Source organism: Anguilla rostrata, chromosome 6 (genome assembly GCF_018555375.3).
Source record: "Anguilla rostrata isolate EN2019 chromosome 6, ASM1855537v3, whole genome shotgun sequence".
Taxonomy (NCBI): Eukaryota; Metazoa; Chordata; class Actinopteri; order Anguilliformes; family Anguillidae; genus Anguilla; species Anguilla rostrata.
This window is the reverse complement of record NC_057938.1, coordinates 42,974,076-43,001,629: the sequence shown is the minus strand read 5'-3', so window position 1 is coordinate 43,001,629 and position 27,554 is coordinate 42,974,076. Positions and strand designations below refer to the sequence as shown.

The 27,554-nt window shown below is 43.7% G+C and overlaps 1 protein-coding gene across 4 annotated transcripts in view; it reads left to right on the top strand.

The window, feature by feature from the left end:
• The window catches only part of LOC135257275 (connector enhancer of kinase suppressor of ras 3-like), a 49,491-nt gene extending 23,138 nt beyond the window's left edge, over positions 1 to 26,353 (top strand). For 3 of the 4 annotated variants that reach the window (XM_064339845.1, XM_064339846.1, XM_064339848.1), the window contains 11 exons: positions 651 to 853; positions 2,066 to 2,153; positions 5,994 to 6,035; positions 6,928 to 7,047; positions 7,522 to 7,581; positions 8,497 to 8,565; positions 8,828 to 8,968; positions 10,163 to 10,287; positions 10,739 to 10,926; positions 11,109 to 11,195; positions 11,750 to 13,475. In XM_064339845.1, the coding sequence (XP_064195915.1) occupies positions 651 to 853; positions 2,066 to 2,153; positions 5,994 to 6,035; positions 6,928 to 7,047; positions 7,522 to 7,581; positions 8,497 to 8,565; positions 8,828 to 8,968; positions 10,163 to 10,287; positions 10,739 to 10,926; positions 11,109 to 11,195; positions 11,750 to 12,042 (1,416 nt within the window). In that variant the 3' untranslated portion in view covers positions 12,043 to 13,475. Of the gene's footprint in view, positions 1 to 650; positions 854 to 2,065; positions 2,154 to 5,993; positions 6,036 to 6,927; positions 7,048 to 7,521; positions 7,582 to 8,496; positions 8,566 to 8,827; positions 8,969 to 10,162; positions 10,288 to 10,738; positions 10,927 to 11,108; positions 11,196 to 11,749; positions 13,476 to 14,497; positions 14,559 to 14,660; positions 14,681 to 17,778; positions 17,833 to 19,033; positions 19,080 to 20,391; positions 20,562 to 20,968; positions 21,043 to 22,158; positions 22,231 to 22,579; positions 22,642 to 22,848; positions 22,935 to 23,772; positions 23,951 to 24,716; positions 24,908 to 25,211 lie in introns of those variants that run through there. The other variant, XM_064339849.1, reaches the window with a different exon arrangement.
• The last annotated feature ends 1,201 nt before the right edge of the window (positions 26,354 to 27,554 follow it).

Here is a 27,554-nt window from a genome sequence, read left to right as displayed (position 1 = left end):
TGGTTGAGTGGTTTAGATTATCCTTTACGATATGCTCTTGAGTCCTTCATTTACAAGTTAATGTATGTTAAAATATGAGATCCAAAGATACATGGCTATATTTATTTTCATATCAAATTGCACCATGTTACAGTCGGGTCTTATGTTACATGTAATTTTACAATATTATAAACATGCATGTGAAAGTGGACATTATTGGTGCGTATGTATAAATTATAAGTTGCGAGAGCAGAGCAGAGTACGCTGGAGTCTGAGGAATGTGTCAGTGCTGGCCCAGCAGTGGTCACGGGCCCAGACCCCTGGAATGCTGGGAGATTTTATACCGCAGAGGCCGTGAGACTGACCTAGATGTTTATAATCTGGCGTGTCGCTGCAGATTACAATTAAACGCTGATGTTTGTTTTCAAATACTTTGTGGAGATTCTAGAGGAATGACGCTGATAAGCGTCAGACCCTCGAAAAAAGTTTTGATAATGGTGAAGCGTTATCAATGTGCAGTCAGTGACTGAAAGTTGGATGACTGAGGTATAGATATGAAAATACATTTGTGTATGTATGTGTTAAGGAGCGTTTTGACGCCCTGAGCGTATTCACTTTATTTTCACATTGATATTTATTTAAAAAGGCACTGTCTGTGCTTATTCCCCCAGAACTACGGAGTGGAGACGGACAACTTGAAGAACCTGGTCGCACGGATGCGGTCGTCTTCCAAGAACCTCCACAACTGCGCGTGGGAACGCAGGAAGAACCCCTCCTACGAGGGAGTGGCCTCGGGCAAGCCACCCAATGAGTTCCTCACCTCTGTGGTGGAGCTGATTGGAGCAGCCAAGAGCCTGCTGGCCTGGTTGGACAGGTACGGCACACCTGATGCTCCTAAATCCATTACAAATTATGTATCTAAGTTCAGTGCTCCATATTCAGCATTGACACTTATTCTAGTACACCTGGCACTAATCAGTCAATTTATTTATACAAGTTTTTGTTTGTTCAGATTATTATTTAAATGGTATTGCAGGGTGTTTTCTAACTTTTTTTGTATTGGGTCACATATCAAAGCAATGTACAGTTTATGCGTAGCTGTTGATTCTTTTGCTTGGGACTCTGTAAAGTTGAGCCCGCTGAACAAAGTGCAGAGGCCCTTTCATATATTGCACTCATTTTCCTGAAATATTAGTGTTGAGCCCCTGGCGTGTAAGTGTTTGGGGGTAGGGGGCGGGGAGTGGATTACCATTTGTGGTTCTGAAATATGATGTTACATCTACCAGACGTCAGGAGACAGGCACAGTAAGAATGTCCATCAGGGGCATTCGTGCATCTGTGGTTTCAAACCTATTCCTTTCCTGAATTTTTCCTCCCCAAAGTCCCTTTTTCTGTGAAACCGGAAACTGTCTGGTTTGTTTCCTAAAATTCCAGAAGTTTCAGTGTCTAGTAAAACTTGCACAGCATTTCGAGTGAGGAAATATAGGCAGCACTATATCACACCATATACTGTATGGTTAAAGTGTCTCTCAATGCGTGTTGCATAAAGTTTCCTTATAATTTAAATTATTTAACTTTATGCAACACGCATTATGAGAGACACTCTGTGCTCATACTGAGTTCAGTGATTGTGCAATTAGTATTTATAATAGTTATAATTATAATTAATATTTTTTAATCTGTCTTTTAGTCTCTCTATTTACAAATAGTAGAACAATAGTCCTGAAAGAAAGCGGATGTCGTTGGAGAAAAAGAACGGTGTGCAATAAGGTGCACAGGATGATCTCGAAATGTGCTCTTTGGTTGTTGCCCAGATTAGCCTTATCTTATTTGTCCATTGTAAAAGATGTGTTTCTAATCCTTTGAGAGCGGTACCGAAGGCAAAGTCTGAGTTTTCAACACTCTCAGTCGCCCTTGAGATGTCTGAAGCCATGTCTCAGGCTGTCTCCTTATTCAATCCATAGCCAGGTCTGTCTTGCTGTTGTATGTCTCCTGAACCGATCCTTGATATGTCTGTTGTGTGGTGTTAGCTGTCCATTATGTAATGCGACCAATGGCCTCGTCTCTGTTCTCTATGTCAATGCAGAACTCCCCTGACTGGTATTAGCGACTTCACCGCTACCAAGAACAAAATCATTCAGCTGTGTCTGGAACTGACAACCACAGTTCAGCAGGTCAGTATTGCTGCGTTTTCCTCAGCCTCCGAGCTAATCTCCAAATAGCCTACATGCCTACCCTGCCCCCCCTCTTTAATAGTTCTTAATACTTTTTCCACTCCAGTCTGGGCAGACTCGCCCAGAGCGTTAGCGTTTTCCGCAGCGTAGCTGATTCACAAACCTGAACTAGAAACAGAATGCAGGCCGCGCCGTTCAGCAGCGCTAACGAGAAGGGCCGCCGCGGTGTGCGAACCTCAGTTTACCGTTCCGTAAAACCGCGGATCGTCTTAAAAAACAAAAGCCCTGCCAACATTCCACTACATTGTTTCCTGAAAAACTGCTTCCAGTTTTTTTTTTGTAAAATGGGGGGGAGACTGGATTTCACGTGCGTCCTGTAGAGAAATAGCCTACGCTGATGTAAAGAATGTGTGTCTGTCGTGTTAGTAAAATTTTAACTAAATGTCGTCAGGTGACTTGTTAATCCATCGCTATGACTATTTCAGCAATCTGAACACGCGGTAGTCCTACAGTGTATTGCGTTTATAAAGTTGTCATGTTCCGAAAATATGCCATAACGTGCGTGAACCGTGTCTCGTAAGCTACACACGTCAAACAGTAGGCTTAAGAAAAGATTACATGATTTACGCAGACTTGAGACTTCTTGGCAAACCTGCAGTAACGCTTATCCAGGGCAACTTACAATGCGATTCTTAATTTTACATATTCTGTAAAACCAGTTTATCCAATGTATTATTTGCCACAGCAATGTGAAGTGCGTTGCTCAAGGATACAAAAGCAGTGTGCCAACTGATATTCAATCGTATGACAGCAACATAGGATTTTACTACATTGAGCTACTCTTTGCCTATGAAGGAGGTGTGGGTGAGGCTAAATGCTGGTGAATAAAATGATATTGTTAAACTGGATATTGTTAAATATTAATGACTTGAGCATTAATAACAAATGCAAGTATGCAGTCTTACAGTGCAGGTGTTCTTTATTAGCAATAAGTTTCTTGGCAGCAGAAACGTTTCTGAGCAATTAAGGCAAGTTAATCTGGGCTTGTCCGACCACAAATTGGACGCATTTAAGACTGTTTACGGGTTCAGGGATAAGAGCACCGAACCCAGGTATAATTAACAGTGTGAAGTGGCTAGAAGTGGAAGACATCAAGAAGCGGTTATTATGAGAAAACTCATCACATGATACATTTTTTTTTTCTGGTGAAGAGATCTAAGCATGAGACAGTCTGTTCCACATGGCTACACACACTTCAGATGTGGAGAAAGTGTGTGATTCATATTGATTCACTCTGTGGCGTCTTTGCTAGTGTGTAAATCCTTGCATGTGTCCAGTCCTGTTCCACATCAGAGGCCATTTTGCATCAATTTTACCGATAACGACATCGACTGGCGCACAGGGACCAGTGTTGTCAGCCCTATTCTGGAACAGCAGTTTGTTTGTTTCCTTCTACTCCTGTAGCGTAATGTCAAAGGTTCTTGCCTACAAAATGATGCATTGACTTTAATGTTTTTCTGTAGTCTTATACGCACAAACTGCTTAAGTGAAATGCTCTTAAGCCATTAATATGAATTTAATTTAATAATATATCAGACTAATGCGTTGTGTTACAGGATGACGCGAGAGGAAGCTTGTGCTTAAACCGCACTTAAATACCTTTTGACTGAATAATGGTCTTAGTTGAAATTTGAGCGGAGGTGCAAGTATTTAGCTGTCCCGAGTATTAAAACATTTTCCATTCATGTTTTTGTCATTATTTTACGCTATGTGTCCAGACACCGTACCCCGTGAAGTGAAAATTATAAACCGATGTTTAATAAAAAACGCACGCTAGCGTGAAACGAAGAACAGACCTCCTCGCGCACTGTGCGCCGCTCGTGAAAACCGAATGTAGCTAGGTGTCCGTTTAAAATAGATTTATGCGGAGGTTCTCGGTGGCGCTGTGTACGTACGCAGCTGTCTCCGGTCACCACAACGGCTTTCAAAGATAATCCCACAAATCTTCTCGGTTTGGCCCGGACAATGGTACGGCATGTTAAGTTTATCTGTTCGCTGACCCGATCCTCCCTCTTGTGCCGATGGAATGTGCAAGGCTAGGAAATATGAACACGGCAGGTCAGTCTCCCCCAACGTTGTCCAAACCGGAGGATTCACAACCACAGACAAATCTTGCCTTTTGCTGAGATACGACACAAGATATGGTGGTGTGAGTTCTACACGACTCGGTTGGTTTTACCCACTCCTCGTGTTTTTAATTTAAATTAATCCATCACAACACTGGGGGACCTCAGAGGGGAGGTGGAGGGGAAAGGTTGGGGAAGTTTCAGTTCCTGTTATTAATTTGTGTGTAAATTAAACCCCACGCCCATTAAAACTATGCTCTGGTATTCCAGAGGAATGTTTTTGATAAAGAGTTCCACTTGGGTATTGCAAGTACTTGCACGCGCATGTTTATGACTTTAGCTACATTCTGCTTGATACACAAGGCTTTTGGGCACTGAAATGACGGGGTCGAACGGTGCACTTTACTAAAGGAATCCTTGGTGAATTTTAATAGTAAATTCATAATTTGGGCTGCCAGTGCATTTGTAAGGAATGGAGGTCCCACCCCTGTCCTAACATTTTTGTGGCGGTGCTGTGGCAGGGAGCTGGGAGTGTGAATGTGGGTGAGACGGACAGATATAGACCGAGGGAGTGACAGGAGTGAAGGAGAGTTACCACAGTCTGGCCTGGCCTCTAGAAAAGCTGACATTAAAAGTTATGGCTGCTGAAAAGGGGAAGTCTCTGCATTTCCTAAATTTAAACTTCCTCCTGAGATTCAGCTAAAAGACTGATGAAAAACAATTATCACTGTGGCATCGACACTGTGCCACCATGTCTGCCTGGTATGTGGAAACGGCCACAGCAACGGCAATGAGGAAACCAGGGTATCACAAGACCCAAAGAGAAATGAGCTATTCTTGCCATTATCATTGCCATTTTAATACCAAGGCTTACTGTTAGAATCATTATTATTATTGCGATTGTCATTATTATTAGTACTGCTGACATTCGCTTTTGGTATTGATTTTCATATGCATTTGCTTATATAAAATCAAAATGTGTTTATATAGCGCCTTTCACAAACAATTGTCTTCACATGCAATCCTGGCCTAAACCCCCACAGGAACAAGCCTAAGACAACAGTGGCAAGGAAATACAATATCCTATGATTGCCTTTCCAGTAATACTTTTTTGAATCGGAAAGTGGGGGTTTGGGGGGGGGGGGGAGAGACAGAGATGGCAGTGTCCATCTCTATTAATGCAACAGATGGCAGTTTAATAAGGGTTCCTCCTTTCAGCTCACCAAGCCCCTCTGTTCTCAGTGATGGACCACAGCCCAGCATAACTATGCAACCTCAAGCTAAGAGCCTCCATTTTAAAAAAGCTCTCGGGCAAACTCCCGTAGAACTGATAGGCACAGTGGTACGTACCACTTTTTCCTCTGGAATGTCCTGGTTAAGGAGGTGGGGGTGGGGGGAAGACATGCACTCCTCTGTACTGTCTTTAGTGGTTATCGGTCACCCCACACCACGCTCTGTCATTAGCTTGTCACCGTATATCCATAGACGTGTAATTTAAAAACCCCGAATATTATCAGACTGTTTATTTGAGGGACGTTTCCAGTTCCCACTGCCCCATTTCAGGATGTTTGGTTTCACATACTTTTATCAAGCACTGGAATTTCATTTTTTTTAATTCCGTGGTATTTGTATGCATTTCACGGTATATTTTAAGCCTTTAACTATGCATGACTCAGGACGTAGCCTCTAAAATATGTTCTCTCCTTAACTGCAGGATTGTACTGTGTACGAAATGGAAGAAAAGATCCTGGAAGTGGTAAGCATCCTGTCTCATTGTGCTGCTGTGATGAGTTTGAACTGAACTGCTTTCGATGATCGCATCAAAGAGAAGGATCTCTTTCGTGCCAGAAACCCGGGGAAATAAGTCATCCTTGGGAAATCGATTGCGTGGCAACGGGCTTCTGACACTTTCTCTGTTTTAATAGCCCAGCCTGGGTTCAGCTGCTTCCTGCCTGTGACACTAACCAGTCTTAGGCCCTGAAAAAGAACTTCCCGTGTCTCTCTCTCTCTCTCTCTCTCGTTCTGTCTTTTTCTCCCCGACACCAATTTCCAAAGATGCTTTGTTGGCATTCCGCGCTCTGGGCGATAACGCTGAACGCGGTCAGGTTGGTTTAACCATTGCCGTCACCCTCTGACCTTTGACCTTCCGCGCCGCGGTCGAGCCTCGGAGGCCACGGCTGGCTCTCGTTGACGCTGACAGGCCGGTGACAGTCCCCCGACCCCGAGAATGCGAAACGAGAACGAGTCGGCGGTTCAGACGCGAATTTGCCTAGTCTAAATTTAACCGGTTCCCCTAACCCCCACCCACCCCCCTCTCCGTCTGATGCATTCGTAGATTAGCTGAGTTCTTTCCGTTGAGCGCTGAAGGATCCCTTCTCGCTGCCACTGTCGTTTCACCAGAGGTGCTGACATAGTTACAACACAACAGAAATACCGTACTCAAGGGGCCAACGCTAGAACAGCATAAAACTGAGCAGGACAAAGAACACTTTAAAAGCGTTTTTAAAAGCTTTAAACTGAATATCTACATTGCAGCCACAATTATTCACAAGTGTCCAATGCAATGAGATATTGGGAGCATGTTTACTTTGTTTCAGAAATGAGCTGCTAAGTGTTTGTTCTCAGTTTGTTCTTCCTGTTTATTTTAGTCGAAGGTTTTGAGCAGCATCTGTGACCAGACTGTGAGGACCACCTCTGACCCCATGATGAGCCACCCGGCCTGCCTGGAGGAGGTGAAGATCCAGGACGTCAAAGCCGGAGAAGGACTGGTGAGATTGGCTTTCCCCGATGACTGAGCCAAGCTAAATAAATACATGGATTTATTCTACCAATCCATCGCCTAAGTAAACTGAGTGACTGATTGAAAACAAAGCAAATATTGAAGAATATTACTGCTGTTTACTTATCGGAGTCTAATTTGTTATTATCACGTAATAGATAAATTAAACAGGAGATCAAAACGACAGTGAAAAGTCAGTGTTACAAGCTTAAACTCAGGCCAAGTGATGGTGGAGTCAAATAAATTCAAGGCTCATGTATGTCGACGTCCAACCCACCACTTTCCCTGAGTTTCTTTTTTGTAACCTGCGACACGTGTTATGAACAGCAATGAAAACGTAGCATTACCGTAGTAATTCATGGCATTCATGGGATACGCATTGTACATCCCGAACATGCATAGACCAGAGCCTCCATACAGACCCTGTGACCGCAAAGAATTTACGTTCCCTCTCATTTTCCAGGGCATGTATATAAAATCCACTTACGACGGGCTACACATCATCACCGGCACTACAGAACATGTGAGTTTGATTCCCGCCTTTATGCTCGTACTGGGCTCTCCTGTCTCCTGTCTGGGTCGGGCTGTCTGAAAAATGGGGACGGGTGGAACGGCGGAATGGTCTTCCTGCTTCCTAGTCTTTAACGTTTTACAACCGTGTTCCGTCACAGTGTTTATTTTCATCGCCGTTACGAGCGACGGTAAACGGAAGTCTCGGACGCCGGCAGATGTTTGTGGGTTCCTTGCGTGACGTGTGCACGTTTGACACGGGGTGGACCCAAAACCTAGCGAAATAAAGGCGACATCTGAAACAGAAACAAATAATTACTGTTATGACGTTTCCGTCCTGCGTCTGTGTGTACCTGAATACATTAGTCAGCCTGTTTGTCATTCTGGTTCTGTTAAATCCTCTCTCTGAGAGAACACAAGAGAGAGCCTGTTTGTTTGCAAGTGTTCACAAGTGGGGGTTTTTTTTCATTCTTTTGGCTGCTGTTTCTGAGGAGGGCACATCTGAGTTTTTATGAGGTCCTCTCTTGGATTCCACCCACTCGTCCCCTCTAAATGAAACCTATGTAGGACCTCTTTGAATGGGTTTTAACAAATTCACACTGCCGTGGGTGTTTCAGAACTGAACAAAACGGTGGCGTTCTCACGTAGACATTACATTTCTTGATATGGAAATTCCACCATGATGATAACTTGTGAACTCTGCAAGACCTCACCGTTGAGAAAATCTTGATTAAAAAAAAAAAAAAAAAAACAGCAAGGTACTTATTTTACTTCAGTAGACATCATAACTCAGCCGTGTGTACGATCTGTAGAATCTGTGAGGTGTGAAATAAAGAGCAGGTACATGCTGTGTGGTGCAAAAAGCCAGTCCTCTGAGCAGGTAATAAATAATAAAAATCATGTGCTCATCATCTCTCTCGTTTTTCAGTCTCCAGCAGACAGGACTCACAAGATCCACGCCGGGGACGAGGTCATTCAGGTCAACAAGCAGACAGTGGTGAGCAAACCCACCTTTCCCCTGTCCATCACTCTCTGCTACTCCCCCACGCCAGTACTTCAACGAGTGGCAGAATCAGACTTAACATGGCAAAGGGTGGGCATTTAACGTGCCATGATTGGTTGAGAGAGAGAATGTAATGTGACCTGATCGGTGGAGAGAGACTGTGATAAGTTAATGTAATGTGCCCCGAATGTCGAATGAAACAAGTTGTGATTGGTGGAAAGAGAGAGGCTGACTGTGGTCCCCGTATCGAGTGCAGGTGGGCTGGCAGCTGAAGAACCTGGTGGCGAAGCTGAGGGAAGACCCTTTGGGCGTGGTGCTGATCCTGAAGAAGAGGCCCACCGGCACCTCCAGCTTTGCCCCCGCCCCCCTGAAAAACATGCGCTGGAAGCCCCCCCAGGTACAGGCTCCCCCCCGCCCCCCCCTTTCCGCCTCTGTTTTAGTCACAGTCACCAATTCGGCGGCTGTGTGTTCCACGTCGGTTAGGCTGTGGTGTTTGTTTGCAAGCGGAGGCTGTGATGTCATGGGTGCAGCAGGCCGAGGCAAGCGTGCGGCCCACCCAGGCAGCACCGGAGGGTGGGGAGAGAGGTGTAGGAGTTGGAACAATACAGCAACCGTGCTCTTTGATAAAATAACCTTAAAAACAAACAGAAACATTGTGATGTCATACAATGGGCACAGGTTGCTATTGGATACAGACAAAGGTATCCATGAATGGGAAAAAAGCACTGCCCTTTTTTCATAGAAATGGGATCAGGATGTGTTTTTTAAAACATTGTATAGATATTTCCAGTGACATTAGACTGATGGCTTTTAAGTGCTGAATAAGAGTCTTAATAGGCCAGACTTACTTCAGTGGATCCATTCTATTCTTAAATCTCAACCTGGCGTAATTCTGAACCACCCACTGCACGACAAAGACCGCGACCCACCCGCTCCTCCAGAGGTGGAGCTAAAAAGCCGCTGCTTTTCAAGCAGATTCCAAAGGGCCTGTTTTGTCCATTCCGCCTGTTTACGCAATAGCGGCAATCCAATCCTAATCTGAATCTGCAGTATTCCCATGCAATGGTAAATGTTAGGCCATCAGATGATCTAACAGGAACTCAGCGCTACCGAAACGGCCAGGGTCCCATTAAGTACAAAAGGAACCTGTGATGTCAGCCGTCAGCTGACGGCTTCCCGTTTCGCGAACACGTGGACCGATGCGCCCCGCCCAGCGCAGGTTCCCCAGACACAAAGGCCCAAAGGCCTGACAAAGGCCCCATTCTGCCGCCTGTTTGTTTTAGACAGGAATCAAAGAGCCCGGTCTTTATTTTTTACGATAAGAGGGCCTCGATACTTCAAACAAGATCTTAACTGTACCTATCGTAGCCTCGAGCTGTTGGGCCCTGGATGGGTGGGGGATGGGGGGGATGTGGGGGGATGTGGGGGGGGGGGGATGGCCCATAAATAGGAAATGTTAACCTGTCGCTAACGGCAGTCCTGTGTCAGCGCTGTGCCTTCTGAAACGAGTTTTTAAATGAGCAGAGCCACGTTTACAGTCAGTGTTTCCCGAGCCTTGGTAAGAGCGCGCGCGTGACGTTTTGCGTTCCAGAGCACCCCCTGTCTGCCCAAAGCCCAGTCTTCGGAAAGCTCGACGGACTCTTGCTCCAAGAAGGAGAAGCCTGCCATCCTGGACCTGTACATCCCGCCTCCCCCCGCCATGCCCTACATGCCCAGGTGAGGTCACATGACCACCTGCTCACCTTCCTAGGAGCTCTGATTAGTGCTTGGTTTCTTAATATTTCCCCTAAGCTCACAAACACATTGTACATTGTGACCAGAGCTGTGAACATGGCTCTAGCTGTGCTTTTTTAGCCATGTTAAATGGGTCGTAAAATGAAATACAATGTTCAATTGCCTTCTGTTAGTCGCTTGGGCTGAAAGCTTATGCTGAATGGCCAATTTGCAATTGCGCTCTTCTGAAGAGTTGCCCATTCCTGTGGAAATAAGTGCCTGCAAATCATTTCGGTGCCCCACCAAACTATGTTTAGAAGTAAATGTTTGCTCTGCTATGAGGTTTAGCATCATGCCCTATTTTTAAAGTGCTACTTGACTCTCGTTTGCTTTTTTCGCTTGGCGTTTCTTTTTCTTCTCATCTCTCGATCGTGCTTTTCTCCTCTCCTCGCAGAGACGGAAAGGCCAGCTTGTGCTCGGGCGCCAGCAGGAGGCCGAAAGGCTCGGAGTCGCCCAACTCCTTCCTGGACCTGGAGAACCGGCGGCGTTTCACCATCGCCGACTACGAGAACAAGCTGGCCGTCCACCCCATCGAGGTCAACGTGCTGCAGCCGCGCCTGAGGGACCAGACCTCCTCCCGTGGTCAGTCTGGCCAAAGTCCGCACGTCCTCATGGGCGGGTCTACATTTTATGAACCCCGATGTAGTTGATTTACTGAATCATTTTGATAGGGCCCTGTTCTACTTGGGTAAGAAGAAATTAGCCAATAGGAGGTGACTGTACCTTTGCATGTCTAACTTTGTGCCTATTTTGTACCTGTGCAGGAAAGCCCCGCCCCCTGTCCATGCCAGCGGATACCTGTATAACCATCACAGACCCATTTTCCAGGCCCTGGTCGCAAGGAAGGAAAGGTAATATATAGTTTTAACACAGCCTATAGAACACTGCAGCTAAGCTAAAAACATGAAATTGGTCACAATTGGATTATCCATTTAAAGCCTGCACACAGACTGGTAATCTCCTTCTTTGTGTTTTTACTGCCCCAATTGAGGGCTTTACAACAGCGTTATGTTCAGTTTCTGAGATTCCTTTACCCTGTGCAGAGCAGTGCTTGTAAAGAATCTCAAGATTCACTGAGGACACCAGTGATATTTTGAGTGGTGTCCAGTACTTTGAGCCAGTATATGACCAGATAACATAGCCGTTAGAAGATTCTTCTTTTTTGTTCTATGTTAGATATCATTTCTTCATGTTACAGTATGTAGGTTTTTCTTTTAGGTAATCGTATGCTATGGGTTGGACTGCTCTTGTTTAATTAAGTTAATTGTATGCCATCTTGGATATGGGAAGTCAGGTAAAAGCTACTAGCAGTAATTGCAGTCCCCATGTGTTGGGGTTGGTAGCTGTGGCGCTGTCTGTACTCTGTGCGTCCGAAAGCTAAGATGGCCGCTTGTGTCCTCTGCAGGAGAGGACGGCCTGCACAGGTACCTGAGCAGCGAGCGCATTCCCGCCATCGCCGAGGAAGCCCCGCCCTTGCAGCCCCCTTACAGGCCGGCGTCGCGGGGGGTGGACCACATCCGGGGCAGCCGCTGCCTCGTCGACCTGCACAACAGCGCCACCATCCCCTACCAGGAGGACTCCGCCAAAAAGAACCCCCCGGCCCCGGCCCTGGCCCCGGCCCCGGCCCCCAAACCGCAGGCCACGGAGTCCTCGGTCCTGGGCAACTTGATCAGCCGCCTCAAGCTGCTGACCCATTAACGCGCGGCTCGCGCGGGGTCCCCTGATCCCCCCCCAATCCCCCGTCCCTCCTCATCCCCACACGCGGTGCCTCTACCGTCCTGCCCCCCCCCCCCCCCCCACATCCCCCGGCGGTCTGGCACGGGGAACGCCGGACCGCTCTCGGACTCCCAAGCAGAGCCGGGCCGTTTCCGTTAGAACCCTTTTCGGTGCATTTCAGCTCCTTTTGGAGCGCTTGCGGGGTCCCACAGAAGCCCCTTTGTGAAGACGGTGGAAGGGCGGCTGAATAAAGTCACTGTTCTGCGGGTTACGCAAGCGCGGAGGGCCTTACAGGAGGCAGCGGCGGGTCTGCCACGTCTTATTTTTCACTTCTCCGAAAGGAAAAGGAAAGAGAAAATAATAATTCAGGTCTAGAAAACACTTTGCCTTTTTTTTCTGGGAATAAACTCTCTTATGTGTGATGTTTAAGTTATTCATTTTGGTTTGTTATTTTTTATTTTATTTTTTGTTTAAATATTATCTGTACAGTTGTGTAGATTTTGACATGCCAAAGTATTGGGACCCGTTTCAATTATGCCCCCCCCCACCCCCCCACCCCCCATGCTATGCATTTCTTAGCAAATGTACCTCAAGCGAGTTAACACTAGAAAGAAAAAGAACAGTTTCTCATTTTTCTATTTCAGATATAGTTGTGTATTTCATGTTGTTGCCTGTTACATTTTTGTTGAGAATGCACACACTGCCAGCGGTGGCCTCTCTTTAGCTATGCAGTAAAGATGCCTTTACTCAGTACTGTTACACGTGCTGTTTTTACCCTCGACCTTACGTGTGACCGAACCCGGTTACGGTCCTGGTCACCCTGTCGTTAGGGCACAGCAGTCAGATCGTGGCCTTATCAGCCCAGCGCTCTCCGGGGCTCGGACACAGGCAGCCCCTCTGCCTGTGCCCTCACTCACTGTGTCTAAGCGCTGTGCTGCTCCAAATCACTGTGCTTCAGATCACCAGCAGTTAGGAGGGAGGGGAAAGAGCACTATGCATTCATTACTGTCCGTAGTTTGCACATATGCACACACACACACACACACACACACACATAACACACCCACACATGCACACAACACACACACACACACACACATGCATAGATGCACCTAACCGATAACTCTCATAACATTTCAGAAATGTTGTGAGAAAGTTACGTTTGTTTGAGCTCTTTGAAGCAGACTAGCCTTGTAAACCTCAGGGGTTGTTGGCCTCCCTAGGAATCGTGGGACAGATTGCCCTGTGAAACACACAGACCGAGGCCACAAATAGCTTGATGTTAAGTCTTACGAGAGGACAGTATTAAATATTCATATTGAGAAACCTGTACGTTAATGTGTTGTATCACAAACTGCCTTTATAATGCTGTTGAAAATAGTATATTAAAATAAAAGTGCAATTGATTCAAAGCACTTTTTGTCATGTGATTGATTTTATTACAGTGATGGCTTGCGCACTTTTAGCATCTGAGTAGTGGAAAGAGGCTGCAATCAAGGTGTGAAAAAAAAGTCCAGTTAAGATCTCAAAAATGTGACAGAGAAATAATGGATTTGTTCATGGGTTTAGTCACATACCAGCTGAGTATATAACGATGTGTGTTTACCAGTAAGTGAGGACATTGCCACTGCTTGCACAGCCTTGAAAATTGGGACCACAAGCTGATCTTGGATCAGTTTGTGTGGGCAGAAAGCTTCTGGGGCTCACCACGCTCAGCCAATCTTTACGGACCTGCCTGGGCTTCGGGACCGAGCCGTCCGCTCCAGCTTTCCCACAGAGTTTACGCAAAGTTCACTTTCGGCCTGGGCCGAATCGAGCGGATTCCGGCACATAATTAAGAGGGATCAGCGTCCCCGTTAAAACACAGAATGCATCACGCTCACAGACAGATTAGTTATGGAGCCGCTGGCAGTAAATCTCACTTTCATGTCACCGAGGGGCAAAAGATCCCAGCAGGCAGTGCATTTCCCCGGTCTCCCAGACACCCGAAAAAGAGGAGCGGATAGCGTGAGAAATGAATGCTGATGAGGCACGAGTCCAACGTTGCTAATTCTCTCAAATTGTAGGGTGAGACAGTGATGAGTGTTGACATTAGCCTTTGTAGTCTCTGTGTCTTAAACTAAGGAAATATATTTATTTGGGTGGCATTATCCTGGGATAAAATCACAGTCGCTTGTCAAGTCTGTCCTTAACTAACCGCGTAAGTATCTTAATTCCAGACACACCACAAAAAATGTATTTGGAAATTGCACATCAGTTTATGTGAAACTTCGTGCTGGGGTGGACAAGGTCATTCTTAAGTTAAACGTTGTCATCATTTAACACCTGCAAGTTGTCAGATGAGTGTAAAGGCATATTGAGCTTTAAGTAAATCTGCAGTAATTACAAGTCTGTGTACAGGCTGATAAAGATTATGTTGTGCAGAATACCTAAGCAGCTTACAACGTATGACTGGCATGAATGTTCCATTTCACGTTTATGTGAGAGCCTGTTAAAAAGACTGAGGGGGGGGAAAGGAAATATTAAAGGGGGATTGAACATGCCAAGAAAAGGAATGAGGGAAAAAGAGGGATAAGGTACTTATCTTGGCTAATTCACTTGCTGGAAATTCACCACCGCAGTGTCAGAAAGACATGTCTGAATGCTAATGACTGCGAGCGCTTGCTTGGGACTGCAGCTGCCCTGTTTGACTGCATAACACCCCCCCCCCTCTCTCTCTCTCTCTCTTATCTCCCTCACCCCCCCCCCCCACCACCACCCACAGACACAGCTGTCAGAGCATCAGAGCAGAAGATCCTGGTTACTTCTCTCGCATGAAGAGAGTGCTGTACAAAGACCGATCTGTTTTCATTCAATTCTCTATCTTGAATCAGTCTCCTACAGGACAAGTACTATAATCACTTCTCTCTTTTTTTTTACCTTTTTAACTCAGCATTTAGTTTTAATTTTTTATGTATTTATACCCAAATATCTGACTACTTCAGATGGTAAGTCTGTGCCAACACAGCACCAACTCCGGCATTAGAAGGTCATTGGAAATGACATTGGAAAGAGAACGGAGTAGCCATTCTCTTGGTGCGACTTGTCGACCACAGAGTTGAAAAGAAGCGGCAGGAAGGTCAGGTGCTTTCGGTGAACAGCGCACGCTTGTCTGCGCTCAGCCGAACCAACAATGGTGGCGTCGCACCATAGGGCGTTCTAACCCAATCAGAAGAGTGGGGGGGACGAGCATAATAATAAATACAAGTCCTAATTACGACAAACATGTTACCACATGGCAGTACATACAGTAGTGCAGAGCGCAGTGAAGTGGCTGTCTGTTTGCTTGTCGACAATAACATCTGTGCTGTGTAAGGTGCAATTCCTGGAAGGGTTATTCAGAGTAAAGCATAAACTGAATTGGTGTACCAAATTAAATCCACTGAATACATAACTACATCTGTGAAGTGCTGTATTTATTAGGTTGAGAAACCAAAATTATGAGCACTCTCACGCCCAGCCGAGATTACCTAATATGTGTTTAGTACAGCAGTATATTTCTGCATCACCTTTTTATAGTTATATATTAGAATCAAATCAAATTAAACCTCATTTTATGAGAAGACTGTCGGAGACAGAGAACGAAGGATGACTCATCTGAATCACTTCCCAATGTTTCCTAACTTTGTGTGTGTGTGTGTGTGTGTGTGTGTGCGTGTGGGTATGTCCATACATGAACATGTGTTTGCAGGCCTACGGGTGTGAGAGAGTATGCCTGTGCATGCATGCCTGCTTGTGTGTGTGTGTGCGCATGCACCAGCACAATCAGTACATTCAGAGTTACCATCACTTGTCAGCTGTGTTTGCCACTACAGAGGGTAACACCCAGCTACGGGGCAGATTACCGTAATTATCACAGTCTTCCAGTGCCAATCTCCTAGACTCACAATGGAGATCAGAGTAATAACCTGACCCCATCTGTAGCTCAGACTCCTGGCACTGTCTGAATCTCTGTAAAGAAAGAAAGACGTCAGTGTGCGCCTCAGCGTTCACTCTCTAAGGCAACATTCAAAGTGACAATCCAGGGCAATGTGGAATAACAACGGAGATTAAAAGGGTTTTTTTTCCAACAGGCTCCAATTAGTCATATCTGGGCCAAAAAGCAAACATTTGCACAAGAGTACAGAGCTATAAGGCGGTGTGAAGCATTCTCGTAGCTTCAATGATCCAGTGAAGGTGTACGCATTCTGGACTTGCATCCAACCTTTTTGTTTTTCATAAATCGTAATGTGGCTGTTCTTGCTTCATGTCAGCATGTCAATAAAAGCTGATTAAACTGTGCACATTCCCTTCTAGTTTAAAATGATTTATTTAAAAAGTGAAAAACAGAGTGAGTTGCTCCTGGCCCGCTGTGTTTTGTGCTGAGTGGGAGTGAGGTGCCATTTATGATCCCCCAAACACTATTATTGCTGCCCCGTCGGATAAAGGCAGGGGCCTTTGTCTGAATGTAAGACTACAACCACGGTTCCCTAGTAAGCGGTGTGAACAAAATCTGCACCACTTCGGGTGGCGGCGAACATTAACGCTGAAGTTGTTCATTCACCATTTTCCATGTAATATTTTGGGAAAGCTCTACTGATGATTAGTAAACAGTGGAAGTGAGTGCACTGGTGACGGTCGAGGTGATAGAGCGACCCTCAGTGGTCAATATATGCACGAGAATGTAAAAAAGAAGAATGAAAAAATTTTAACCAAAAAAGGTTCCAATTTACTTAGTTTTTCAAAAGCGATAAATATATTATTGCATCATAGAACGTCTACACAGCTATCAATGGCCATTGAATAAATCACCAAGTCACCATGCAATGCGACAGGAAACAGGCCAAATTCGCCGACAAAGGTCAAGTGTGATATTAAATGTTATGCTGAAAGGTTGTACCTGGATTTCTGATTGTGCTTTGTGTTTTTCCCAGAAGATTAAACGGGACCATTTACTTAATTTGTTTCCCAAAACACCGAAGGTGGTATTTTGTACGCTTTTTATAAACGTGGCCTCTAGTATTGCACAGCAAAATGCGAAGTCTAAAATCGTGGATTATGGTAGGTTTGGCTTTATTTTACAACTGATGCATGGGACAGGCGTGTTTACATGTGTTTTAAAAAATCACGAACCGACAAATCGTCGAATTCAACAAATAGACGTCAGTGCTATTAGCCTAATTTAATTTAGACTTGTTTTTGTAAAGACTGACGAACTGCATTCGATGCAGCCTACCTATGAATTTTAATTTGAATGTTGTTGATATTGCTTTTTGTCACTTTGATTTGTTTAAATAGAGTTTTTCGAAGAATGCAAGCAGATTATATGCAGGGGGTGGTGATCAATTAACTCCATTACATGTATTTAGGTACGGATCTGGTTTGCCAGACATCCACCATGACATATGACATATGATACAGCATTACGCAGTCGCAGACCTAGAAGGGTAAATAATGGGTCACTAAAACAGTACAGACCCGCGCGAAAGTCCTTACTGTCGCTAGCTTCACACTGCTCACTAAAACTATGTCTGTATCCCTTAAATCTGCTTGCCGGATGTGTTCCTCTATTGTTGGGGACGTTTTGTTGAAATTATGAACTGCAGTTTGTTTGCCTTGGAGTTGTGCTTAAATAATAATCCACTGTCATGTCTCCAGTAACAGTGGTGCACTCATTGCTTATGGTTCATGTATTTACAGGCTGCTTTCCCTGTTCTGCTAGCACATCCCATGGCAGCTAGTGACTATCACTCTGTAAGTATATGCCCTTTCCTTGCAGGACTGTGAGGTGGGTTTCTTTATGGCTCAATACATGTCACAATACTCATTTATTGTAAGAAAGCACGTTTTTATTAAACTGAGCTGAACAAACGTCATGAACTAAATATTGACAAACAAGCAGTGTTATTTTGTTGACTGAATGATACTGCTTTGCAGGGCATGCTGACACTAAATATAAGTATTCCTTAAAAGGAAGTTGTCAACGCATAAAACCGTGTAAAACGGCGCAGTTGCATTCACCAGAGCTTCTGTTTTAAGTCTGTTTACTTCATTACTGACTTAGTGCAAAGTCCCCAAGGGAGTGCAGTCACATTTAATAATCCAAATAAGTATTTTTATTTTTGTGCATAAACTGCAGGAATCTGCACATCTCTTTGGAGCTTACAGATTATTGCACATTTTACAATCTGCATTAATCTCTTTAAATATAATTTTTAGCAATGGTTGAATGAGTTTATGCCAGAACCCTGACTTCAGTAACTGCTCTTTCTGCAATGATGTGCAGTCTAGCCCTTATTAATTTCTAGTACTAAATTTAAGTATTAGAAGTAGAATTTGTCCTCCGATCTCCATGTGCCTAATTAGCTTGATAATGTGGAGACTTGAACAAACTCATAGACGTATCTAATGTGGAGTCGTTCAACATTGATGCTTGTTGTACTGAGATTTGCTAAGTGGCCATGCTGTTTCAATGGCAACCTCTGTGTACTAATAAAATTTCAGTATCTGTATGTTTGTGCGCTGGAGTTGTACTTCAACTTCTGCATTTGTAACAGCATCTTGTGGAAACGGCAGTATCAAATGTTGTACACAGCTGTAGTTTTGTAGTTTGTAGGAACAATAAACCAGATCTGTAATTGCATGATAGCCTGAGAGAGAGAGAGAGTGTGTGTGAAAGAGAGAGACAGAGAGAGAAAGAGAAAGAGCGCACAAGAGAAATGTCACATGCAGAGGAGAGTTGGTGGGGGAGAAATGTGGTGTGAAACAGGATGTTCCAGTCGATCGATGCTCGGCAGTACTGTTTTGGGGGGGAGGGGGGGTGTGTGATTGAGCTGTCACTCCGAGCACTGTGTCGGTGACTTCTCCGTCCTGGGACAGTTGCACCCTTCCTGTTTGGACTTGCTTGTTTCCTAAATCTCACCCTCTGCTGTCTCTCCCCTCCCCTTCTCCAAAGGTGTGCTTTCGTCAGAAGTCCAGGAAGAAACCCCGAGGTAAGACGGGTCGTGCTTTTTCTTTCTGCTACCCAGCACCGGACATCATGTGGGCATCTGTGGCTTTGCTCTGAAGTATAATTTTAGCCCAAGATACGTGCCCATAGAAAGAGATGCTCGACCAAGCGCTGCTCAGCTTGGCAACAAGCTGTGTATGGGTCATGGTGGGTAACCTTTTATCTCTGTGAATGCTGTGTTTTTACGCGATGCGTGTATTTGTTTATGTGCATTCATGCATGCTTTCATGTGTGTGTTTCTGGAGGATTTCTTGCACAAAACGTATTTGAGTTGTTTAGTGATGGTTGAACTGTAACATGAGTCAGATCAAGTCCAGTAAGATCGATCACATTTCACATGTGAAATATGGACAGGAGATTGGAAAAAGTGGAATTTGTTCAGACAATAGCATGTATCAGATTTTATTAATACTTGCTGCTAGCAAACTCCTGATAGTCATTTATACTCTTTTGATGTATATGGTTATTCAAGAAGAGGGGAATCGAATCCAGCAGTGAACTCTATTATTGTTTCGTCTGAATCCCACAGAGAAAAAGATAAAAGGCATTTTACTGTGTGCTTTTTCTTGTATACGTCTCTGTTCATTCCGTGTGTTCAGTAATGCGTGTACTAACGAGAGTTCTCGCAGCTGCATCCCTTGTTGAAATTCTGATGTTCATAGTGTGCAGTATTGTGCAAACAGTCAAACAGCATACGTCCATAGTAGCACTATTAAGGAACCCATTGATAGCGATCAGATTGGTACGCCTGTCACTGAGTGTGTCGTTTAAATTTTGTTATAGTCTGCATAACATTTTAATCTATTACTCTATAAAAGCATTACTCTTATAGAATGATAGATACGCTGAGTGGGGTACTCTGCAGAAACCCACTCAAATAATGTAATAGATTGACTGTCAGTTGCTCATTAACTTGTTAATGTTAAAAACCTGCTCTAGAATTTGCATATTGGGATTTGCAGATGTATTCTTGTTCTAGGTTTTAGCCACAAACCTCAATCTTGCAAATGTTTAATTTCGGTTTCAGTTGTTGTTTAGATATTAGTTCCAGCAACGTGTCATAAAATACAATGGTGGAAGCAATGGTGCCTCTGCTGAAATAATCTTGGTTTTGGTCTCTATCAGACCATGGTCACATATTGGATACAGTGGTCTGCACTCCACCACTGGTTTAATGGTAGCGGACCTGTCGTCATTTTGTGTACTTCAAGGATTTGTGTAGATTACTGTATAAGACATTTTGGTAGGTCAAAGGTCCAAACACTCCTCACTGGTCTTTTTCAAAGAGAGCCTCTGTTTGGCAGGCAATGTGAGGATGAGCCGGAGGCGGGTCTCTGTGAAGGAACTGGGGCAGGTGGACTACGAGGGCTGGCTCTACAGGAAGAAGGAGGGCAAAGCTTTCCTTGGGATCAAATGGAAGAAGTACTGGTTTGTGCTTAAGAGGGCGTCTCTCTACTGGTACGCCGGTCAAATGGTGAGTCATGCTGTGAAGAAAATGACTCGCGCTACTAACGCTGGCGGTCAGGGCTAAATTAGCCGCAAGGAAACTAGTAGATTGACACAGCACTTACTGCAGCTGTCTGATAAGGTGTCCGCCCCTGTCACAGAGTCCGAGGGGGTGTGGTTGTGGGCTATGATACATCTTCATACAAAACTTGATGGTGGAGGGGGTGTGAAGCAGGGGGGGCAATTGAATTTGCATTTGAGGGTAGGAATTGACATTTATTCAAAATCTGAATTGCACTGCTGAAAGTAGTTCTTTTTTGACAACCACCAAGGAAGTGATGCTTCTGACTGTAAAAGTTCTCCCTTCAGCTAGTATGCACACAGAAAATATTGAATGTTTATGCGTCCTGAATTTCCTTGTACCCTTTTTTACAGGCTGAGAAAGCAGAAGGGTACATAAACCTTGCAGAGTTCACAATTGAGCAGGCTGTGGAGTGCAAGAGGAAGTAGTAAGCATTTTATAAATTCATATACTAAAATCATAATAAAAAGTTTACAGGCATAGTTGTGTATGTCTGACAATGATGGGGGAGGGGCAAAAGTCGTGCTTGTAGCTCTTTCAAAAAGGCTGCTGTTCTCCCACTGAATTTTGGGTATGTTTTACTTTAGCCACACTTGACTTACATGGGCTTTATTTAATAGCGATGTGGAAGGCTAATAATGAAGGATCATTTCTTGCCACTTAGTATTATAAAAGGTTGTGTACCTTATATCTAAAAGTAATACTTCCTTAAATATGAATTGAGTTACATTGGTGTTTTGATTAAAGCCTAGTACTATATTAAGGAGTATGTACTGCGGATTGTTGAAGTGCTTTTTCTCACAGGCATACCTACAGTTTGTTGCTTACAGTACACCACAGCATGGTGACTTCCTCCCTGTCACAGGAAGTAGTGAGCCTGCCAAAGTCTTGTGATGTATTCTTGTGATTTTTTTTTAGCAAACCTTTACTACAAAGAACAGTTTGCTTTCTTTGTATGGCTGTTTGAATGTAGACATTTGAATGAAACGTTTTACAGCTTATATATTTACTGAAGCATCTGTGGTTGAATACATTGCTCAAGGGTACACTAGCTGTGCAGTAGCAATTGGTTTTCTGGAGCTAACGCCAATGCATAATTCAGAGCAGCACCATGAACAGTTTCACAGCTCGATTCTGGTGTCTCTTAGCCGCTGTATCTCTGACACGTCTTACTTTAGTCTGTGTCTGGCTTCCTGTCTCCCATCTCTGTCTCAGCCTCTTTCACATCTGTTCCCCCTCTATCTGTCCCTTTTTAACCTCTCCGCCCATCTCACTGTCTGACAGTGGTGACTCGCGGCCCTTCTCACACCAGTATTCGAATACTTTTCTGGGCTCTGTTGATCTTGCCTGGTGTAATTGAGCCCGCCAATATGACCACAAGGAGGGGTTTGCACCTTTTGAGAATGTTTCATTGGTTCCAATACACCGGACAAGATCAGTAAAGCGCAGAAAAGTATTTGAACCCAAAACAAATACGTATTTGACCCGGGTCTGTCTCACACGTACCCCCATCTCACTCTCCGTCCCCCCTGGTCTCTCGCAGCGCGATGAAGGCCTGCCACCCTCAGATCATGACGTTCTACTTTGCGGCAGAGAACGCCGCGGAGATGAGCAGGTGAGGCGGGGGCCCGGCGGGGAGGGGGGGGGGGAGGGGGCGGGGGGCGCAGCAGACAGAGCGGTGTGGTCTATGGTAGGCGTGCTGGGAACGGATGTGCTTCAAGCTCAGCTGAAAATGAAGAGACGCGTGCTGTTAAAATAAGTGCTCCAATCACGGCTGTGGGACTTTTGAAGGTTCTTCTGCTGCAGGGACGATGCTACAGTGTGACATTAAACATTCAGCGCAATCTTCTTCAACATCCTGAGTCCCCCCCCCACAAAATCATCATACAGGGTGCATACCATACCTGTCCGAAATAGGACATTTGGAGTATGACGGTAACAATGGGAACATTTTGCTGTTTCAGATGGCTGAATAAACTTAAGATAATTTCGACACAGAACGAGCCATTAGAAAGAAGCTCTGGAGGTTCGTTATTTTTTATTAAATCATTTTTTAATGTGTTTTTTATGTGTAAAACTCATTCACAGTATATTTGTAAATCAGACATTTCCCATTTTCTCAGAACCTGCAAATTGTGTATATGTTTGCGTGTGTGTACGTGTTTGTGTGTTTACGTGTGGGTGTGTTTGTTTGTGTGTGTGTGCATGCGTGCTTGCGTGTGTCTTAATAAAGAGTGTTACAGTGAAGCCAGTGATAATGAGGAGGCTGAGCTGACAGACGCAATCTCTTCTTCAAATGCGGAACAGAACACACCCTCGGTGAGTGTGTCACCCCGAGCCACTCTTTTCCCAGATTAGACCCCGTAATTACAGCCTGCGCCAAGACCTAATTAAACATCTCAGCATTGAAAACGTTGTACTGATCGGAGTTGAAAGAAATATTTATAATTTTTAGAAGAATACCCTATTATTGATTTTTTGAACAAATAGTGTGTTCTGTCTAAATGTGCACTATTAATGAGTTCAGGGTCTTCTTATAACCTTTAGTGTCCGTTTTTTACTTGCCACAACTAATGCTGCAAGTAACTGTCTTTTCTGGTATCACAAGATGCAGAGCACATCAAAGATATTAGTGAGAAGAAAGGCTGTTTGTAGCTGTAGTACTGGTCCATTGTTTTTGTTTTTACATCCAGTAAGAACGGATTTGTCTTTTGGTTTCTATTCTGTCCATTGATGATTCCATCATAGGCTGATTATGAGGATTAACACAAATCACGAATGAGAAACATTATTTATGGGGTTTGCATTGCATAACTGTCAAAAGAAGACTTGTTTTAGTGTCTTGTGTGCTTAACAGCACATTTGCTTACCAGGGTGTTTTCCTGACATAATGACCTCCTTTTTTCTTTGGTAAATACCGCACACATAAGTAGCACTTAGTAAAATAAAAAAGGTTGAAAGGAAATAAGTAAACCTATGTTTGACCAACAGCTGCTTTCATTTCTAGATATTTAATAGATAATTTAAGTCCTGTTATATTCCATTTTAGTTGTGACTGTGAGCTCCTGTACTTGCATAATAAAGACACTGTCAAGGAGAACAGAGATGAATTCATTTGTTGATTTTTATGACTTTTGACTCAATTTTGTTCAATTAGGTGAGTCCCCAACCGCCTTCCTCTTCGCCTTCCCACAATGAGACTGGAGACCCCGGTCCGTCCCCTGTAAATGACGGCATGACATCACAGAACTCCTTGGCCAATCACAGCCAGTCCTGGCTGGAAATCTCCATAAACACCTCCCCTGAGAATTCGGAGAGCTCTTCTCAAGATGCCAGTGAGTTCCCCCTACAGGCAGCCAGTGAGACTTGCAGTGAAGAGGGTTCCCAGAATCCTCCATCCTCCCAGGATATGCCAGTGATCAGGAACCACCATAAAGATCAGGTGGCTTTAGTTACAGCAACAGTTACAGGAACATAAATGAGTGCACACACAAATTTGTCAGTTCATAAAAATGTACTCCCTTAATATTTCACCTTGTTTTGGTGGTATTTTTAATGTATGATAATGAAACCTGATTTGTGTGCAGTTTTATGCATAAAAAATACATGCGTCCATTTGTTCTTGTTCACTAAAAAAAAATGTAGCCATAACCATGAGTTATATGCTGAATGCCTCTTGGTAAATGTATGTCCACTATGATTGTAAAATGCCTTGTGGTATATTTCACAGTTTCCCAACCGGTGTGCCGCGACACTCTGGTCTGCCGTCTGGCGGCCGCGCGAGTAATCCTTTTAAAATAATTTAAAAGTTCAAATTTTTAAAAAACTGAAATAAACCAATCCCATTCACAAAGGCCAAAATAAGAGTCATTAAAATGCATATGGCTCAATTAAAACCCCCAATAGGACATTCAGTCCTGCTGTTGACAGGGCACATCAACGTCAGCACGTGGCTTGCTTTTGAGAGTGGTGTGCCATGAGATTCTGTACATTTGGAAAGTGTGCTGTGGAAGGAAAAGGTTGGGAAACGCTGGTGTATGTACCATTCCACTGTAGCAGTCCTTAGTTAAAGTAGTAATGGTGTGTTGTATGTCTATTTAGAGAATCAAGAAGTCACTTCTGACGAAATGGAACAACTGTACATACATCTAAAGCAAGCGAGTCTGTCTCCGACTGGGGAACACAAGCCTTCCACCAAAAAGGATTTCAGAAGTTCTTTTATTAAACGTTGTAAAAACCACACCATTAATGAGAAGTTACACCTCGTAAGGACTTTGAACAGCACTCTGAAGGTGAGTTTTGATGGCTGTTATCACTGATGTTATTTCTGAGTTGGCCACTAGAGGGCAGCATCAATCCATGTCTTCACACATCTGTAAATATTCATTGGTAAATATTAGGGTATTGTATTGCAGGTTGTGAGATGACATAGCAAATCTGAGAGCTAATCAGTCTGGTTTGTCCACCTTATATATCTTTAATGACTTATCTTAAAATAATGGAAATGCTCTTTTACTTATGTAAAGTAAATACATAAATGACTCAAAGTTCTTGTGTAGATTTGTGTGACTGCAGACCTTCTGTCTCCTGTGATAGGCTAAGGAGGCAGACCTGTTGACCATTGAGCAGCTGCTGGCTGATCCCGGTCTGAACGCGCTCAGATACAGGCAGTGGAAGGAGGCCAACGTGCTGCTGCTTCAGGAGATCTGCCATGGGCTCTGTGGGGAAGACGGGGAGCAGCCTGCCGCAGCCGGCCCCACAATCCTCTACACCGAGACCAGCGTTTGAACAGTGCTGCTTTGGGGCATGGCGACGGGACATTTACCCATAAAACCCCTGCCAGATATGATATCCCCCCCTCAAAAGCTTCAGCGTCCATAATGTGACCATAGTTTCCCTGCTCAAGTTAAGGATGTTAGCTGGCTGCCTAATACCCAGCTGAAAAGAACATCCTATTTGGAGCTGTTTCACGCACTGATTTTAACTTTTTAAAAATTTCTTAACATGGCTTTTTGCCTTATGCCAGGTAGGTTTACAGGACTGAACACTTAATTGGACAGATATTTTTATTACAACAAATGGAACTGGAGTGGATGAAGTTGCAGGAGTGGTGGTGTCTTTTTTCATCTTCTACTTTGAAGAAAATGCTTTTTTGTCATTTGAGTTTTTTTCCCATGTTGGTTCATCATGCACCTTCACACTGGTAGTGTATTATTTTGTCCTTGTGCGTTTGTTTTTTGTTTTTGAAAAATGGGAATTCACAGTTCCAAAGTTCACTCTCCCACACACGTATGCACTTGTCATTAAATATCGCACTACTGACTCCTTTCTTTAAAATTTAAAGTTCGCCTAAATAAGAATACCTTTACTGTGTAAAAAGCATTGCTCTTGCCTCTCAAACTAAATGGACCTCCCTTCTTTTTGACTTGTATATGAATTCAATTGAAAATAATACAAAAATATTGATTGATGAACAGTGAATGAAAGTCTTTGTTTTAACCCTTTAATTTAATAACAGTACTGTTTTAAATGCATGAAACATGATTTTAATAGTAGCTTCATTGTAGATGTCTGATCTAAATGCTACTGTAGATGTCTTTTGAACGTGTGGTATTGTAAAATAGTTGTATTTATTTCCATTTCATTTGTAAGAATGCAAGTACTTGTATAAATATAAATATACAATAATTGTTTAGAACTTTCTATATTTAAAACAATAAAAGTAGCATTTCAGGGTCCTTGCTTGAGTCATGCAGTATTTGAGCCTGCTTCTTGGACATATTTTGTATTGAGGAATTCCGTTGAACCAGGAATTTGCACTTCAAACTTGGCCTCAGAGGGTGAGCTCTAAGGAAAAAGGGGAAAAAACGAATCTGTTGTATTTTATTTGTTTGATCCAGTTTTGATCTGAAATGTTTTCCTTCCAAATTTGTAATATCCAGTTGTATTAAGACCCGGCTCACTGCTGCCAAGTCATCTGCTATTTTCGTGGACGGGACAAGCACCAAATCAAATTCCGCCAGCTTCCATTTTATGTACCCTACAGTCCACCAGCGAAGATGCTCAGTCGTTGTTTCTGAAAACTCTAATTAATGTCCAGTTGGAGCAGACAGCCTGCAGCTGTGCAAATCTGCAAGAGGAGGCTCTGATGTGCAACGAGATGAAGACGATCACATCTATTGAATCCCTCCCTCCCTTGGTGACATGGCCAATCGAACCTGTAATTGGAAAAAAAAATGCTGTAACGATGTCTTCATAGGTGAAACAGGAGAAACATGTAAAGATTTAGATGAAGACTGTGCCCGTTGTTCTTGCCCCTCCACCCACAGTAGAAATACAAGGTAAGTAAAACGATACATCGCAACGTGGTGTTATTCCATTTATTACGCAGTTAACCGTGTTAGTTAACCATTATGCTTTTGGTTTTTCCTTTCATTTTTAGAAGAAACTATAAGAAACCACAACTACTCCCTCCAGAACAAGGCTAGGGACATGCAGCCAACTGAACTTCCGTATGGTTAGCATATTTCCACATTTCGCTCTGTGCTTCATGTCCTTAAATAACTCCCTATAGTTGCTACAGTGGGGTCAAGAATTCTACTTATGAGCATAAAAGGCTGTATAAAATAACGGTAATGAGCTATATTTAATGCTCAACTAAAAGGGGAAATTGTATTCTTTTATACTGGTGAAATTGAAAATTGTTCGGAGAAAAAGCATTCAGAAGGTCTTGGAAATGGTATGCTTAATTTATCTGTTTTTTACAATAGTGGTTCTTTTCGTTTCTGTGTTTTTTTGTTTTTTTTTACCAACTTGACTGCACAACTCCTAAGCCATTTATTATTTAATTATTTGTTATAATTTTTTGTGTGTTACAATATTTAAAGAAAGAACTCCTCCTGGGACTTAAAGCCAGTTTTGGAATTCACTGATGATGAT